This window comes from Miscanthus floridulus, chromosome 6 (assembly GCF_019320115.1).
Source record: "Miscanthus floridulus cultivar M001 chromosome 6, ASM1932011v1, whole genome shotgun sequence".
NCBI lineage: Eukaryota > Viridiplantae > Streptophyta > Magnoliopsida > Poales > Poaceae > Miscanthus > Miscanthus floridulus.
In genome coordinates, this window is record NC_089585.1 from 138791426 (window position 1) to 138809920 (window position 18495).

General features: G+C 50.2%; 2 protein-coding genes across 2 annotated transcripts; both read right to left on the minus strand.

Annotated features, from left to right (window-relative positions):
* Positions 1-2131: 2131 nt before the first annotated feature.
* Positions 2132-5619, minus strand: LOC136459861 (uncharacterized). Its single transcript, XM_066459695.1, has 6 exons — positions 5199-5619; positions 3426-3684; positions 3214-3250; positions 3028-3133; positions 2756-2869; positions 2132-2627 (listed from the first exon to the last, which is right to left on the minus strand). Exons 1-6 carry the CDS (start codon positions 5292-5294, stop codon positions 2484-2486), a joined length of 756 nt encoding a protein of 251 aa, XP_066315792.1. The 5' UTR covers positions 5295-5619; the 3' UTR covers positions 2132-2483.
* A 5606-nt stretch (positions 5620-11225) lies between these two features.
* Positions 11226-11917, minus strand: LOC136461339 (uncharacterized). Its single transcript, XM_066460675.1, has 2 exons — positions 11691-11917; positions 11226-11604 (listed from the first exon to the last, which is right to left on the minus strand). Exons 1-2 carry the CDS (start codon positions 11915-11917, stop codon positions 11226-11228), a joined length of 606 nt encoding a protein of 201 aa, XP_066316772.1.
* Positions 11918-18495: the final 6578 nt, after the last annotated feature.

Genomic DNA, 18495 nt, shown 5'->3' on the forward strand with positions numbered 1-18495 from the left:
ACGTAGCCACGCCAAAATCTGCCATGGCTTACAGCATCCTACTCCCACTGTGTCATGCAAACGCCGCCGCCTCCCGCTTGTGCAGCCGCATTACAAATTAAAGGCTTTATATACAAATTATCCAAAAACTCAAATATAGCATTACAAAAGGAATGTTAATGTCAAAATTGCAGAATCTATGACGCAAAATTCAGGCAAAATGAGTCGTGCTTGGCTTTTTGCATCAAATTAAAAATTTACATTATATTTAGAAGTTTCTAGATCCACGGTTTTGAATTGAGAAGAACAAAATCTATATATAATAATAAAGAGGCAAAATTTCTGATCTTTTTTTTTTGTTCATCGTTCCCTAACTACTAGGTAATGAAGAGTTTTTTTTTTGTGTCCGGGCTTATATGACTGGTGCTCATAGAAGTTTGAATAGATGGTGTCTAGAGATGATATGTAGAGTCCGATTTCAATATGTGTTAGATCACGTCCTATGTATCTATACCTTCCAATTTTTGAATCCGATTCCAATAGATCACATCCTACGTATCTATGCCTCTCAATTTTTTCATTTTATACCTAAACCAAAATTTCTTTTGTACTTTTTTTGGTCCAGCCCAACGGTGACTCGGTCATCTATTCCATGTCCGATTTTTTCCTGTCTCCTTTTTTTCTCCCTAGCCTTTGTTTTCCCGGTGTCCTTTTTTCCTTTCCTTTTTTTTTCAGTCTTCCATCCATTTCTCGTCGATTTTTGTTGCCTGCGTCCGTCCGTGATTGTCTCCTATTTCTCCCTGATCTTTTTTTCCCCCATTGGATGTCTGTCTGTGGCTATTTTTTGTTTGTTTTTTCTTGTTTTTTTTCCTTTTGTGATGGATGATGAGTGTCTTTAACCCCATTTTTCTTATATAAAGAAAGATAAACATAAAAAACAAAAAAAATATAGTTATTATAAATCTTTGAACCCTTGACCCTTCCTTATTCTTAATAAATAAGTATTTTCACCATTAAATTATTGATAGGATTTTTTATTAGGAATAACTACTATTAGAACCTAAATCAGCTGAGTAGCTTAATTATCATTCAATCTAATAAAAAATATATCTCCAAAATGTATTTGTAATCCTCAAAGAGGCCTGCCATGTTGAAATCAAGAGAGGTCTAAAACCATCAACGGACAAATCAATTATTGACGCAATGACAACTACCTCCTTGCTGACTTTAGTCAAATATTACAAATACATTTTTTATTGGTCTTTAAAAAGTCACGGAACTCGATATCTAACTCTATAAACACTTGGATAGTATGAAAATAATGTTCATATCATTATGAGTACATTTTTTGTGCCTTACGACTAAAGAAAAAAATCTATTAAGATTATATTTTTCCATTAACATTAGATAGTTTTTTTTCCGTTGCAACGCACGGGTATATTTGCTAATTTAATAAAACATCAAAGTAACAACAGGAGATCCAGCAGTAGGAACAACAATCGGCATGTTCGCTTGGTCGTAAACGATCGTAAATTTTCAGCTAGAACAGTATTTTTCTCTCACACCAAACCAGCCAGCAGTTATAATCCACGATCGTATCAGCACCAGCCGAACAGAGAGAATAGTGCTATGGGCCTTCTGGCAGTGGATAGAGGCCTATCAGGCCATCGTTTGCCGATAGGTCATAATAAAGTTCAGTGGCCACAGTATCAATAAGGACCACCTGCTGCAGTGCCAACAGGGACCCTTAGTTGTCGATTAGTCTCGTGTCTGCCATTTCAGTTATCGATAGGATTCTTTCTTTTTTGCAATAACCACGTAGTGAAACGCAGACAGTTCGGCTATGATTTTTCTTTCTGAATGCAAACTAGGGAGAGGGGATCCCTCCTGAGCAACTTTGATTCAAAAGGGACATCATCACAACAGCAAGGCCGTCGACTTATTGCATTGTTGCATGAACGATAGATATATCCATCGGTCATCGGTGAATCGCTGGTTTATCATTTGGATTTACAAAATATAAACGTGCTGGGTATGGTTAGTTTAATTGTAAGGAAGAGAGAGTTTGGACCCTGAAGACGAGTCCATTATCCCGCGCGTTCGGCGTCGAGTGACCCTGGCTTACTGAAAAATCGGAGACTGATGTTGCATATTGCAAGAACTGTTATTCCTTTCTTATATTGCTTAGTCATGATGTTGCATCCATCCCATCCTTGTTTTCATTTCCGTTCAGCCCAGCGTCAGGTACTGGCACGCTTGCTCGATCACCTGCAGCTGAATATGATGATCACCGAGCTCGGCTAGCGGAGAATAATGCGAGCAGGCAGGGCAGAGCTGCATTTTACAGTTACAGACTAACAGTTACAGTTAGTCAGTTACACCACCGTTGCAGACTTGCAGGACTAGTAGGCTTCCCTCTTGTAGACTGTAGCTAGTCAAAATCGAATCAGCTTTGGGCTTTGGCTCGCGCTCACGTCACCGGGCATCGCTAACAGACGACAGACTCACTCGCAAACGGGCTGAGGCTGCTGGGCGTAGTCCTTGAGGGAGACGAGGGGCATCTTCCCGCCGAGGAACTCCGGGAGCTGGCTCTCGTCGATATCCCGCCGCAGCGTCTCCCGCAGGCTCTTGTCCTCCACGAACACGAACTGCAAATGCATGCAACGGGGCAGCTATATATTAGGCAAATGAGCTACTACTACATACAGATACAGCTGCTGCTGCTTCTTTCAGAGGCAAATGGATGGATCCATGGCGTGGCATGGCAACTCATCACCTTGTCCCTGGTGTTGGCGTCGATGAAGGGGTAGATCATGGTCTTCCACACCTTGAGGAAGATGTAGGGCACGTTGATCATCAGCGCTTTGCCCAGCCGCTCCGGGTAGTAGTTCTGCGCGAGAAGGCCGGGTGTCATCGATTCGACATATTCAGCAAGTTGAGCGGTCGTTGTCTGATGGTGTGCAAGCATGCATGCAGCAGCCTCTTGTTGCAAATTGCGTGCGTACGGGCCGTTGAGTGAAAAAGCAGAGAAGCAATTAACGTACGCACCTGCATAATCTCAATGGAAGCGATGTAGGCCCGGACGTCGCAGTTTGCGTAGCCCCAGCCCTTGAGATCCATGATGGCCAGGAACTTCTCCTGGCCTCTGGGGATCCTGCATGACCGCATTTCATCAGCAATATGTAAATCCCCATTGCTGGACACAGAGACATACAAACACTGCGTTTAATTTACCTGGCACAGATCTTGTCGAAGAAGTAGACCACAAAACCTGCAGAGGAAGAAGAAGGAGAAGGGCACGCGCACTCATTCAACAGCCAAGGAAACCTCCGCGCGCACGAATTGAATGTATGTGCAGTGCATGTTGCATGCGTTTTGATGAAGAAGCAAGGCCGGCCAAGTAGTGCAGTGCAGACTGCAGAGGAGAATAATGCATGGTGACGTACTCTTGAACTCTGCCATATCGCGGTTGGCGGAGTAGTGCTTGGCGAGGAAGCCGACGATGATGGGGCGGCCGGTCCTGTCGACGCCGCCCATGTAGACCTTGTCCTGCTCCAGCTCCCCGCGCACCTGCTCCTCCGGCACGGAGCCGCCGGGCGCCGCCTCCGCCCGCCACCTGAGGAACTTGAGCAACATGGCGCCGGCCTTGTCCACGTTGTGGTCGCGCGCGCGCAGGAACCGACGCAGCGTCAGGTTGTCCACCTCCTGCACGCCCATCCATCCGTCCATGTTTTTTAATATTTAGAGTTATATATGAATTCACTTCAATTTGCATTGGCGGGTCAGTTATATTACTGGTTTCATCAGAATGTGTGTGTGCTGTGTGTACACGAAACTAACGAAACATTCCCTCCGTCCTTTTTTAACCGTTACTCTGACTTCCAAGAATCAAACAGTATTAGATTGGCCAAATATATAAAAAATAATATTTAGGATACATAATTAATATCATTAAATAGACCATTGAATCTGTTTTATAACAATCTTATTTAAATATACAAACATTACTAATATTTTTCTTTTACAAATCTGATCAAACTTATTTACAGATAAACTTTAAGACCTTAGCGACACTTAAAGAAAGAGATACTCCTTCCATTTCAAATTATAAGTCGATTTGATGACACTTAAAAAAGAGATACTCCTTCCATTCCAAAAGTCTATTTGATTTTTTTTATACAACAATTTTGCTATGTATCTAGATATAATCTATACATAGCAAAATAGATGACAAAAATAATCAAAATGACTTAATAATTTGGAGCGAATATAGTAGAAAAGGTACCAAAGAAGCTTAACTAGCTTCTACTTGTAGAATGTAAACAGTAAACAGGGAAAGCCTGTGTATTATTACTGGCAGTACGACTTGCAGTTGCAGCTGTCATGCATCATCCAACTTGTACAAATAAATGAAGATGTGTGCTTTAGTTACCGGTACTGGACGGCTGGTATAGTTGTAATAGCGACAGGACACCCACCCGTCGATGAGATCTAGTAGGAGATAAAATTGGGACACGATCTCTGGTCTTTCTATACTTGCAAAATTGCCATAATGGCATAATATATATACCATCTTTCTAACAAAATCGATACAATTGTAGAGTCAGGTTAAAGTAATAAAGCTATCTTAAGTTTGAGTGGATGTATAGAAAATAGTACCAATACGTATGCATTCAAATAAGTGTATACTATATGATGGAAATATATTTCATGATGCATGTAATAATATTTACTTATAGTATGATAACTATTGATATTTTTATTATATATAAATCAAGTCAAACTTGATATATATATCGTCAACACTATTCTCTCGGACTGCATCTTCCATTCTCTTTTTTTTTGGACGTACATCTTCTTCCATTCTTTTTAGAACTGACTGATGAAGGAGTAGTAGGAACTAGGAACACACAATGTCCAACGCAGACGGTTTGTACTTTGTGGTTTAATTCACGTCAACAGAAAAGCATATAAACACCGTGATACTGATGATACAAAACGGTTATACGTGGCACTCGTTACGGTTCCCCTGGATCCTGATATATATGCAAACCCAAAATTTTCTTGTCTATACACTGTGCTCAAGGCGGATGAGCAAGCTGGTGAAGAGCATGGATGATTCATGAGGCTTGATGGCACTAGCGCGCAAACAGAAGCCGAGGACGGACGTATGGCCGGCACGAACAAGAAGATGCATGAGATGGAGGCGACTGACTGACCTTGGCGCGGGGGTCCTGCGCCTGGACGAGGGCCCTGAGCTGGGCGACCTTGAGCCACTCCCCTTCCCCGGCCGCCCCGCCGCCAGCGTTCGCCATCTCTTTTTGGCCCTCCTGGTTCCTGGATGGATCTAGCAGGTAGCAGGAGCAGCGAGCGAGGCTCCTGCTTGCTCGCACAAGGGCCGGCCGAGTTGGAGGAATATAATTAAGGAGATAGATAGCGTGGGGGTGAGGACAGGAGGCGCCGCTACGACCTCAACTGAAGAGGAAGAGGAAGAGGAAGCGAAGCACGCGGTAGCAGCTTGTGGACGAGGACTGGACTGGGTACGGGCCACGGGCGAGCGAGGTGGAGTGGAATGGCTAGCTAGCTTGCCAGACTGCTGCTACAGCGACCGACGGCGAGGCGACCCAACCCAACCAGTCGTCAGTCAGCTGTGGAGGAGTGGGGATCGGGATCGGACTGGGCGCCAGCGAGCCGGACAGCCTGATGATATATGCACCAATAATGCTGCTACTAGTCCACCGTACGGGCGTCCTGCTTGTCCTGACGCGCCCGTTTTTTCTTGGTTTTCTCCTTGGCCCCTTGTGTGAGCCGAGGCGACGACGTACGCGAACGCTGCGTCGTCGTCGTCGTCGTCTTCTTTCCATCGTCGCCCTAGTCCCTCCGCGAGCACGGGCCACGGCTCACTGGTCCGGGGGTCCGGGAGTGTGGAGTCTGGACTGCGGTGCCGTGCCGTGCCGTGTCGCCTGCTGTTGGTGTGCTCAGTGCCAGCACCGCACGCCTCAGCGACGACCACCCGCCGGTCACTCGCGCGGTCACGGACACACACTCCCGTGCACCGCGGCACGGCTCGCGCTGAGACCGGGCGCGCGGCCGGAACAGGCCACGTCTTCTTTGCTTTTCCAACGAGCAACCAACTCACTCGATGCACGGACGTCGGACCAAGCGACAACGACCATGATTGACTGGCTGATTGATGTGCGTGAATAAATGACGCGCCGCTGTATCTGTACCTCCCCTCGGTTTGCAACGCAGGCATGAATTTCGCATGAATGACGTTAGGATGGCATAGAAATCAGTTTTTAGTAGATTCAAAGAAAATATTAGTAATATTTATATTTTTAAATACATTTATTATGAAAATATGCTCGACGGTCTATTCAATTATATCAATTATGTACCATACTTATTAGTAATATTTTCTTATGTATATTTAGTCAAAGTTAAAAAAAAAACCTTTGATTTTTTGGAAAGCGATAATGGCAATGTTTGTGGAACCTGGAGTATTATAATATTATTTTTTATATATTTAAATAAATTTGAAATAATTTGACTCGTTATTCACAAGTGATATTTCCATTCCTTCCAACGAGGAACCAACTCGATGCACGCACGGACGGATGAAGCGACAACGACGACGGACTGACTGATTGATGTGCGTGAATAAATGACGCGCAGCTGTATCTGTACCTCCCCTCAGTTTCAGGGCATGTTTGCAAAGCAGATATTTCGAAGGAACGACGTAAGAATTTCATCGACGCGAGTTTGTCCTAACTCGTAAGAGAACGTGTGGGTGACATACAATATGAGACACGGAGGACATGAGCGCATGTCGCATCTGGCAATTTGGCTTATTTGTGATCTATGTACATGTTAATGATATATGGGGGTTAGTCCCATCTTTATTGTTTATATAATACTTCTAGAGTCCATTCCACTATCTCTGGATTAATCTTTTACGCGAAGCGATGATAAAAGCATAAGTAGGATGATGTTAGGTGTGGTTCACTCCCCGTGTAGAGTGGATCTGACCCGTTTAGATTCTGGGGCGTTACAAATGATACATGCGCTGACACTCACCGTGCATAGCGCGATTTGTGAGATGTAATGTAAAAAAAATGCGGGACGAAAGAAACAAAAAATTAGGTGGCGACAAAATATTTAGTATAGATTAATAGACAAATTTTGTCTCTTTAATATTAATATTTGGTATAGATTAATAGACAAAATTTGTCTCTTTATTGAAACGAATCAGGCAGGAGAGTTGCCGATTATATTAAAAAGTAGATGAAGTTCAGACCGGACAAAAATAAATAGATACAACTCCGGTCGATTGGATTGGGTCATCAACACGCACCGAAACCCTAACTCAAAGTAGAAAAAAAATCAACTCTGATCGTTTAGAATGGGACATCGACACGAGCCGCAACTCTACATGGAACACACGCTTCACCGCCACCAAATCATAACGAATTGGTCACCACACTGCACCGTCACCCTTCGAAAGACAAAGTCGTCAAGACGAAAATGCCCTCGTCAGTGCTTGCGCCGTCGTTGCTGATGATGTCTCACACAGAGTAGTCCGCTGCTAAGCAGGGCTAGCCGCTGTATTCCGCTGCAAGCCGTGTAGCCCTTTCGCAATTAGATTCGCTTGCGCCGTCTCTGATGACGTTGTCCCACACCGGAGTAGCCACTGCAAAGCAGGGCTACCCGCCGCAGGCTGCCAAACTGACACGAGATGAGCTACATCAGGCGCACACCAGGCCACCCCGCCCACCGAGATGCACGCGCGCACACTATAGCTTCCAGTAGCCTAGCTGTTTCATCGAAGGTAGAAGTGCCACACACGACCTCTGGCTACCGGTCATAAGCCTCCTTGCGCCAAAACAGCCGCCGCTGAGCGGGACCGTCCGCGCCACACCGCGCAAGTCACCTCGGCAACAAAAGTCTGCTGGCCACCACCTCTCACGTCGGCCTCCTCGCCAACTCCGTGGGGCGTCTCCCACACCGGCATTCTCATCAACTTCGTGGTGGCAACTCACCAACTACCAAACAGATGCGTAACCTTCCCATCGCTGCGCTGAGGCCCTCTTCCCCACAACCATCCGCCGCAAAAGGACACCGAAAACTTAAATCCTCACCTAGGCCTTCACCTTACTCGCCACGATGGTGGCGGCTGTCACGCGACACGCCTCCAAGGAGAGACACGACACCATCGGCAGGACCGTCGCCTGACCAGAAAGGGCAAGGTTTTACACGCAGAAAGAGCACGTCACGCAAAGGGTAGAGGGCCAATCGATGGACGCTTTCGAGGAAGGATACGACGCCCGATGGCGTCGCCGTCATCAGTCCAATGAACATAGCTTTCGCCATGGCACCACGACCCCGTGCGCGGCAGTAGCCAAGGCCCGTACTTGCTGTGCCAGCCGCCACCTTGCCAGTGAAGCCAACCCCGCTCCCTCTGCCGGCTGCCATCGCCGACGCTGGAGCCAGCCGCCATCATCGAAGCCGACGTTGGCCGCCGTCCCCAAAGGCAACGCCTGCCTCCGTCCCCATTGCCGGTGCCGCACGCCGCTGCCACCGGCCGGATCTGCAAGGACGGCAGCGGCCACAGCCGCAGGAGTGCCGAATCCGGCGGAAGGGGAGCTGGAGTCGCCACCGGACGACCCGCGCAGCGCTCCCCTACCGGATCCACCCGCAGCGCAGCCATCCGCGTCGCCTTCGCGCGACCCGCAGCGCCGTCCTGACGCGGCTCGAAGTCACCCGCAGCTCCTTGAGCCACGGCCACCGGAGCTCTGAGCACCTGGCACAGCTGGGCCACGAACCGCGCAGTCCCCGCGTGGATCCGGCCGCGACAGCACCCAAATGACCGGGGAAGCACCAGATCGAGCCCAGAGGGGCCGGATCTGAGCACCACCAGCCCAGGAAGGGAGCTGCCGCAACCAGTCGCCGGAGATATGTTTCGAAATTAATCTATTATTAAACTTATACATATTTATACTATTACTCCCTTCACAAGTGATATTTCATATTTGCATTCCTTTTTGAGAGGGATAGATGATGGTGACATGACACCTGAGTACGGCAGGCAGCGGAGCGAGCGACCCTGCTCGCCGCGGCGGATGGCTAGGCTGATGGTGAGGCGACGAGAACCAATGGAGCTTCGGCCGCCAAGCCCGAAGGCCCAGTGTATTAACAGGCCAGCACCAAATGGCACGAAATTTGACCGATGGGTTGGGTCCATCGCCTGCCGTGGCCCGTATTGAGAGTTGAGAGGCCCATCTGATCTACGCGGACGTTGCCAAACTATAATTAATTCCCGTGAAAAAGAAGCAATTCTCAATTCTGTCTATATAAGTATAAGTACTCAAGGTCATCGGGCGCATTGACTTTAAAGTTTTGGACACGCACGCACGACCCTCGAAGGCGAGGTTCCCATTGGTCTCGGTTTGCAACGAGGGACGAGGGTCACCAGACACGTACCTTTCCTCGTCTTCTTCCCCGTCCACCGAGTTAATGAAACGTCAGTACCTGGCACTGGCAGGCGCTCGTCTGAAATTAGGCCCCGTTTAGTTCCTCCCAAAAGCCAAAAAATTTTGCGCAGTACCCATCACATCGAATCTTGCGGCAATGCATGGAGTACTAAATGTAGACGAAAAAAAACTAATTGCACAGTTGGGTGAGAAATCGCGAGACGAAACTTTCGAACCTAATTAGTCCATAATTAGACACTGTATAGTACCCACGACCCAAAAATTTTCGGATCTAAACGGCCCTTGCAAATAGCTGGGGACGGCGACGCTGCTAGCTGGCCGCCGGAACGTCATGCGTTGAACTAGACAGACTTGATAATGTAGTTCGTTTGTTGATGGGCGCACGCAGGCGCGCAGCGCAATCTTAACAAGTGTGGTTAATTAACAAGGGCCGCGCCACCGCCTGATTCCGCGTGCGGAGTAGCTGGGTGTTTGGCCGGATCGACGCGTCCGAAACGAGCCCGCGTAGCCTACGTCTGGCCACCACCGCTCCTGCCGCCGCCGCCATGGCCATGCCAGACAGACCCAGACGAGCTCGCTGGCCATCACGTGGTGTGGTGTGGTGTGGTCACCAGCCACCAGCCACCTCCCGTCTCCGCGTTTGGTACGTACCGTACGGCGCGGCCTGGCGTCGGTCAGACACCGCCGCCGCCGCTCTGCATGCTCTGCCCCGGCCGAACGGGCTTTGTCGTCATCTTCAACCGATGACGCGGTTGACCAACCACTTCTTCTCGACTACTACTTGTATAAGCGCGTGTTTAGTTCGCGAAAAGTGCGAAATTTGGCTACTGTAGCACTTTCGTTTTTATTTGGCAATTAGTGTTCAATCATGGACTAATTAGGCTCAAAACGTTCGTCTCGCAATTTCCAACCAAACTGTGCAATTAGTTTTTATTTTTGTCTATATTTAATGCTCCATGCACATACCGCAAGATTCGATGTGACGGATACTGTAGCACTTTTTGGGAAAACTTTTCGCAAACTAAACAAGGGCTAAGTTTGGTGCAGTGTGCAGGTATATTCCGCTCCAAGGAGAGTCGGCAGCAAGTAGGACTCTCTCCTGTCCTGTCCTGACTCACGATTATTGCCTAACCCTGTCCTTAACTATCTAACTAGGGCTTGTTCCAAGTCAACCGGCACCCCACATTGTTAATGCTCCGGCAGACCGGCACCACATACATACACGCGCGCCATCGTAGTGGCAACCACGCCACGCGCCCACGCCTGCCGTCTTCCCGACTTCCCTTCACACGCCACCGACAGCCTTGGACCGGGCCCAGAGTCAGTCAACCGAGCCGGGCCAACCATGCGGAAGCGTGCAAGGTTTATATATTTTTAGGTTGCGTGTCTGTGCGTTGCTATGTAATAACTAATAATTTATATTAAAAACACACGGATCGCATAATAAGATAACAATACTGTAAAAATTAAATACCAACGTTAAAGTGATATTTAATCCAAAAAGCAAAGTTTATGAATTTAATACAGTCACGAAGTGCGCGGTGTCGCAGACTCACAAACTCTACTTTATATACCTTTTCGTGATGCGGCTAAGATAATATTTTATATTAGCAGAAAGAAATCTCCGATATTCATTTGTTTCATTGTAATCCATTTATCTGGATAATGTTTGAGGTGAGGGCACAGTTATAGTTTTTAGTAGCTTTGCGATATTGTCCGAAACTATGAGATGATTGATGTCTTGCAATGATCCTTTCAGAGATTGGGTCGAATCCAATCTAGAGCCTCGGAACCTTGCATCTTTTTCCGGACGGGCTTCACTTCGGATGCGCCGGTAGCAATATCAACGATCTCCAATCGATGGACGAAGTCGTATGGATCCCCATACAATGGATCAGACATGTAGATTTTGTTCTCCTTGTACTTGGATACACTTGTTCCACTAAAACTTTTATTGAAATATTTAGACACGAACAGTGTCTGATCACCGATGTCCCTCACCCTGAACCACTCCGGCGTACGGTCGTGAAGGTTGCACTTGTAGATCGCGCTGCTGTAGGTGAAGCTTTGTGTCTCATGGAACGTGCTCACCATGGCACCCACAATGTGCAGCTCACCGTTTGATTCCAGGTAGCTGCGGTGGCAGAGTCCCACAGGTGGCGACAGCGATGGCAGCAGCATCGCGGTTGGAGTAGCGCCGGTGGCGTTGCTGCTGCAGACGGAGATTTACCAGTGCAGTCGATCGCCAAGAACTTGTCTTGGCAGTGAACGATGGACCCCATGGAGAACTCCAGTTTGGTGTCGAGCAGCGTCCATACGCTGTCGACTCCAACCCGACAGAACACGACCTCCATGGAGCACCTAAGCATGGCCATGGGCACGCACTCGTGGTCGGCGGCGTCAGGCGGCGCCGAGAGCACGATCTCACGGAAGAACACGTCCCTCATGTCTTCTAGCTTGATGGCTCTGCCTGCGGCATCCGTGTCCCCATAGCCTTTGGTGGGATGGAGGACCCATCGGCCGTTGACCTTAGACACGCGTTCCTATGAGGATGCCGCCGCGACGTGTTCGCCTGCTGGCGGGAGCTCAACACGGGGGGCACGGGCACCGACGAATGGATTCAGCAGCGTCACGGACGCCGCCTCGTCCATGAGCTCCAGCCACCCACACAAGGAGCCGCACGCCACCTTGCCATGCACGTCGGGCAGCGTCTTGGACAAGACCTTCTTCTCCGGGACATAGTAGAAGCCGACGCGGTCCAAGTCGGGGTCAAACGGGAGAAGCAGGAGCGGTCTGAAGGTGGTGAACGGGACGGCGGCGCGTCATGGGGAGCAAGCGGATCGGAAGGACGCCGCGTCGTGGCCTGACACGAGACGCTGCTCGATGGACTCAAGGAGATTCCCTGGCAGGCCAGACCTTCAGTCAGGAAGAGGTATGGACCTTCTCTTGGGATTAGGAGGCTGAGCCATGGAAGACAGATGATATCAACTATGGTTCACGCAAGAAATGATGTCTAGTGTCTACTGTCGCGATGGACCATGGATTAGGGAACGGGGATATGGGGAAATGATTCAAAATGAACAGACCCAAGGGCAATTTTAGCAAGAAACAACAAGCGAGGGCGATGGAACACGTGAGCGTGAAACCAAATGAAAGAAGTAAAAAGTTGTCCCTTTTTGCAAATGCAAAGAGGGGAAGTAATTAAATGTAGGCAGATTTGGCAAGGTTCTCAGAAATGCAAAGAGGAACCTTTTGTCTTAATTCTCTTTCCTTCTGTGTTAATTCTCTTTACTTTTGCTCGTTGCCATGTATGCTGGTGCACACCAAGCCGCCCTCGCCCACCAAGATGCACGTGCACACACTATAGCTTCCAGTAGCCTAGCTGTCTCATTGAAGGTAGAAGTGCCACACATGACCTCTGGCCACCGGTCATAAGCCTCCTTGCGCCGAAACAGCCGCCGCTGAGCGGGACCGTCCGCGCCACACCACGCAAGTCACCTCGGCAACACAAGTCTGCTGGCCACCACCTCTCACGTCGGCCTCCTCGCCAACTCCGTGGGGAGTCTCCCACACCGGCATTCTCACTAACTTCGTGGTCACAACTCACCAACTACCAAACATACGTGTAACCTTCCAATCGCCGCGCTGAGGCCCTCTTCCCCACCACCATCCGCCGCAAAGGATACCGAAAACTTAAATCCTCACCAAGGCCTTCACCTTACTCGCCACGATGGTGGCGGCTGTCACGCCTCCAAGGAGGGACACGACACCATCGCCAGCACCGTCGCCTGACCTGAAAGGTCAAGGTTTCACACGTAGAAAGAGCACGTCACGCAAAGGGTAGAGGGCCAATCGATGGACGCTTTCGAGGAAGAATACGACGCCCGAAGGCGTCGCCGTCATCAGTCCAATGAACATAGCTTTCGCCATGGCACCACGACCCCATGCGCGACAGTAGCCAAGGCCCGTACTTACTGTGCCAGCCGCCACCTTGCCAGTGAAGCCAACCCCGCTCCCTCTGCCGGCTGCCATCGCCGACGCTGGAGCCAGCCGCCATCATCGAAGCCGACGTTGGCCGCCGTCCCCAAAGCCAACGCCTGCCTCTGTCCCTATTGCCGGTGCCGCACGCCGCTGCCACCGGCCGGATCTGCAAGGACGGCAGCGGCCACAGCCGCAGGAGTGCCGAATCCGGCGGAAGGGGAGCTGGAGTCGCCACCGGACGACCCGCGCAGCGCTCCCCTACCGGATCCACCCGCAGCGCCGCCATCCGCGCCGCCTTCGCGCGACCCGCAGCGCCGTCCTGACGCGGCTCGAAGTCACCCGCAGCTCCTTGAGCCACGGCCATCGGAGCTCTGAGCACCTGGCACAGCTGGGCCACGAACCGCGCAGTCCCCGCGTGGATCCGGCCGCGACAGCACCCAAATGACCGGGGAAGCATCAGATCGAGCCCAGAGGGGCCGGATCTGAGCACCACCAGCCCAGGAAGGGAGCTGCCGCAACCAGTCGCCGGAGATATGTTTCGAAATTAATCTATTATTAAACTTATACATATTTATACTATTACTCCCTTCACGAGTGCCCTGGTTTAGTTCGCGAAAAGTTTCAATGCTACGGTACCTATCACATTGAATCTTGCGATATGTGTATGAAGCATTAAATGTATATGAAAAAAACTAATTGCACAGTTTGGTTGGAAATTATGAGACGAACGTCCTAAGCCTAATTAGTCCATGATTAAACATTAATTGCCAAATAAAAACGAAAGTACTACAGTAGTCAAATTCGCAACTTTCCACCGACTAAACACGGGCTGATATTTCATATTTGCATTCCTTTTTGAGAGGGTTAGATGATGGTGACATGAGCGAGCGACCCTGCTCGCCGCGGCGGATGGCTAGGCTGATGGTGAGGCGACGAGAACCAATGGAGCCACGGCCGCCAAGCCCGAAGGCCCTGTGTATTAACAGGCCAGCCCCAAATGGCACGAAATTTGACCGATGGGTTGGGTCCATCGCCTGCCGTGGCCCGTATTGAGAGTTGAGAGGCCCATCTGATCTCATGGCAACAGGTACCCGAAACCCGAGTACCCGACGGGTTTTACCCGATAAGGAGGCGGGTATGGAAGACATTTTACACCCACGGGTACGTTATTGGACGGATTCTTGTACCCATCGGGTATGCGGGTACGGGTGTGGGTGTATACCACCCATACCCGCATACCCGTGGGTAAAAAAAACACGCATAAATAATATCCAACCTCTGCAATTTTAGCCCATATAAGCATATAGCCCATATTTGGCCCATATAAGCATATGAGTATATATATTCCAGAACTCCCTCAAACCCTAATCCTCATCCTCACTCCACTCCACCAGCCCATATTTCTGTTTTGCTGCTCTATTGTTGATTTGTTTTGCTGGAAGCTATTATATTTTGGTGTGTGAACTCGGGTATATTGTCGGGTAAGAATTACCCGTCGAGTAAGAATTACTCGTCGGGTGCGGGTATGGAATGAATTTTCTACCCGCCTGCGGGTACGGGTAACCCGACGGGTAAGATTTTGATCTGGCGGGTGTGGGTACGGGTGGCCAGTACCCATCGGGTACATACCCGTTGCCATCTTCTGATCTACGCGGACGTTGCCAAACTATAATTAATTCCCGTGAAAAAGAAGCAATTCTCAATTCTGTCTATATAAGTATAAGTACTCCCTCCGTATCGCAATTAGAAGTCGTTTAGGACAGGATTACGCTTACCAAGGAGTGTCAAAGAGTGATTAATTAGGGGGTTTCCTTCTTTGCCCTTATTAAATAGAACTGCGGGTGTCTCCTGTACAACAATTTCTCATAGTCCGAGTGGTAAGCGATCTGCGGACCGAGGCTGGTGGTCCAGCGTTCGAATCCCTTGTCCGCACTATTTTTTGGACACTCGCTGGTTGTGCGCTATGCCACGCGAATTTTTTCAGTTGCCGCGTGTGTAGACTTTTTTCGTTCACTCTTTGTTTCGCCTGGGCGCGTTTTTTTGTTCGTTTGGCGCTCAGCGCTCAGCAGGTCGAACGGTTCGGCTGCCTGCAGTATTAAAATGCTGGCATCGGTTCGACTGCCTAGAGTACTACTACCTTGCCTTGCTTGTTCATCTAGCCATGGCTTAGCTTCTTCTCTTTCTACCAACTCCTTCCACAGCAATCCGTACGGCGCAATGGCGAGCGCGCAAACGGCGAGCGCGCGAACAGCGAGCGGCGTGCGGCGTGAGGTGGAGATGGTGTGCGGTGGCGGCAGCCGCGCGTGTTCTTAGCGGCGAGCGGTTGGCCTATTGACGCCGCGAGGGAAGCCAAGGGATCAATCGGGCTCTTAACGCGCGGCGCGGGATGCAAAGCGCGAGCTCTTAACGCACGGCGAGAGATACGAAGCGCAAGGGGCAGCATCGTCCAAACTTTACGTTGGAGGCCAGAACGACTTCTAATCGCTCAGATCCGTCCGTGGCCAGAACGACCGCTATTTGCGATACCGACGAGTACTCAAGGTCATCGGGCGCATTGACTTTAAAGTTTTGGACACGCACGCACGACCCTCGAAGGCGAGGTTCCCATTGGTCTCGGTTTGCAACGAGGGACGAGGGTCACCAGACACGTACCTTTCCTCGTCTTCTTCCCCGTCCACCAAGTTAATGAAACGTCAGTACCTGGCACTGGCAGGCGCTCGTCTGAAATTACAAATAGCTGGGGACGGCGACGCTGCTAGCTGGCCGCCGGAACCTCATGCGTTGAACTAGACAGACTTGATAATATAGTTCGTTTGTTGATCGGCGCACGCAGGCGCGCAGCGCAATCTTAACAAGTGTGGTTAATTAACAAGGGCCGCGCCACCGCCTGATTCCGCGTGCGGAGTAGCTGGGTGTTTGGCTGGATCGACGCGTCCGAAACGAGCCCGCGTAGCCTACGTCTGGCCACCACCGCTCCTGCCGCCGCCGCCATGGCCATGCCAGACAGACCCAGACGAGCTCGCTGGCCATCACGTGGTGTGGTGTGGTCACCAGCCACCAGCCACCTCCCGTCTCCGCGTTTGGTACGTACCGTACGGCGCGGCCTGGCGTCGGTCAGACACCGCCGCCGCCGCTCTCCATGCTCTGCCCCGGCCGAACGGGCTTTGTCGTCATCTTCAACCGATGACGCGGTTGACCAACCACTTCTTCTCGACTACTACTCGTATGAGTTTGGTGCAGTGTGCAGGTATATTCCGCTCCAAGGAGAGTCGGCAGCAAGTAGGACTCTCTCCTGTCCTGTCCTGTCCTGACTCACGATTATTGCCTAACCCTGTCCTTAACTATCTAACTAGGGCTTGTTCCAAGTCAACCGGCACCCCACATTGTTGATGCTCCGGCAGACCGGCACCACATACATACACGCGCGCCATTGTAGTGGCAACCACGCCACGCGCCCACGCCTGCCGTCTTCCCGACTTCCCTTCACACGCCACCGACAGCCTTGGACCGGGCCCAGAGTCAGTCAACCGAGCCGGCCCAACCATGCGGAAGCGTGCAAGGTTTATATATTACTATATGTTCGTGCGTTGCTACGAAATAACTAATAACTTATATTAAAAATATACGGATCGTACGATAAGATAACAATACTGTAAAAATTAAATACCAATGTTAAAGTGACATTTAATCCAAAAAACAAAGTTTATGGATTTAACATAGTCACGGAGTGCGCGGCGTCGCAGGCTCACAAACTCTACTTTATATACATTTTCGTGATGCGGCTAAGATAATGTTTTATATTGGCACGAAGAAATCTTCGATATCCATTTCTTTCATTGTAATCCATTTATCTGGACAATGTTTGAGGTGAGGGCACGGTTACAGTTTTTAGTAGCTTTGCGATATTGTCCGAAGCCATGAGATGATTGATGTCTTGCAATGATCCTTCCAGAGATTAGGTCGAATCCAATCTAGAGCCTCAGAACCCTGCATCTTTTTCTGAACGGGCTTCACTTCGGATGCGCCGGTAGCAATATCAACGATCTTCAATCGATGGACGAAGTCGTATAGATCCCTATACAATGGCTCAGACATGTAGATTTTGTTCTCCTTGTACTTGAATACACTTGTTCCATTGAAGCTTTCATTGAAATGTTTAGACACGAACAGTGTCTGATCACCGATGTCCCTCACCCTGTACTACTCCGGCATATGGTCGTGGAGGTCGCACTTGTAGATCGCGCTGCTATAGGTGAAGCTCTATGTCTCGTAGAACGTGCTCACCATGGCACCCACAATGTGCAGCTCACCGTTTGATTCCAGGTAGCTGCGGTGGCAGAGCCCCGCAGGTGGCGACAGCGATGGCAGCAGCGTCGCGGTTGGAGTAACGCCGGCGGCGTTGCTGCTGCAAACGGAGATTTCTCTAGTGCAGTCGATCGCCAAGAACTTGTCTTGGCAGTGGACGATGGACCCCACGGAGAACTCCAGTTTTGTGTCGAGCAGCGTCCATGCGCTGTCGACTCCAACCCGGCAGAACACGACCTCCGTGGAGCACCCAAGCATGGCCATGGCCACGCACTCGTGGCCGGCGGCGTCAGGTGGCGTCGAGAGCACGATCTCACGGAAGAACACGTCCCTCATGTCTTCTAGCTTAATGGCTCTGCCTGCGGCATCCGCGTCCTCGTAGCCGTTAATGGGATGGAGGACCCATCGGTCGTGGACCTTAGACACGCGTTCCGATGAGGACGCCGTCGCGACGTGTTCGCCTGCTAGCGAGAGCTCAACACGGGGGGCACGGGCACCGACGAATGGATTCAGCAGCGTCGGGCAGCCACACGAGGAGCCGCACGCCACCTTGCCATGCACGTCGGGCAGCGTCTTGGATAAGACCTTCTCCGAGACGTAGTAGAAGCCGACGCGATCCGAGTCGGGGTCGAATGGGAGCAGCAGGAGTGCCCGAAGGTCGTGAACGAGACGGCAGCGTGTCATGGGGAGCAAGCGGATCAGAAGGACGCCGTGTCGTGGCCTGACGCGAGACGCTGCC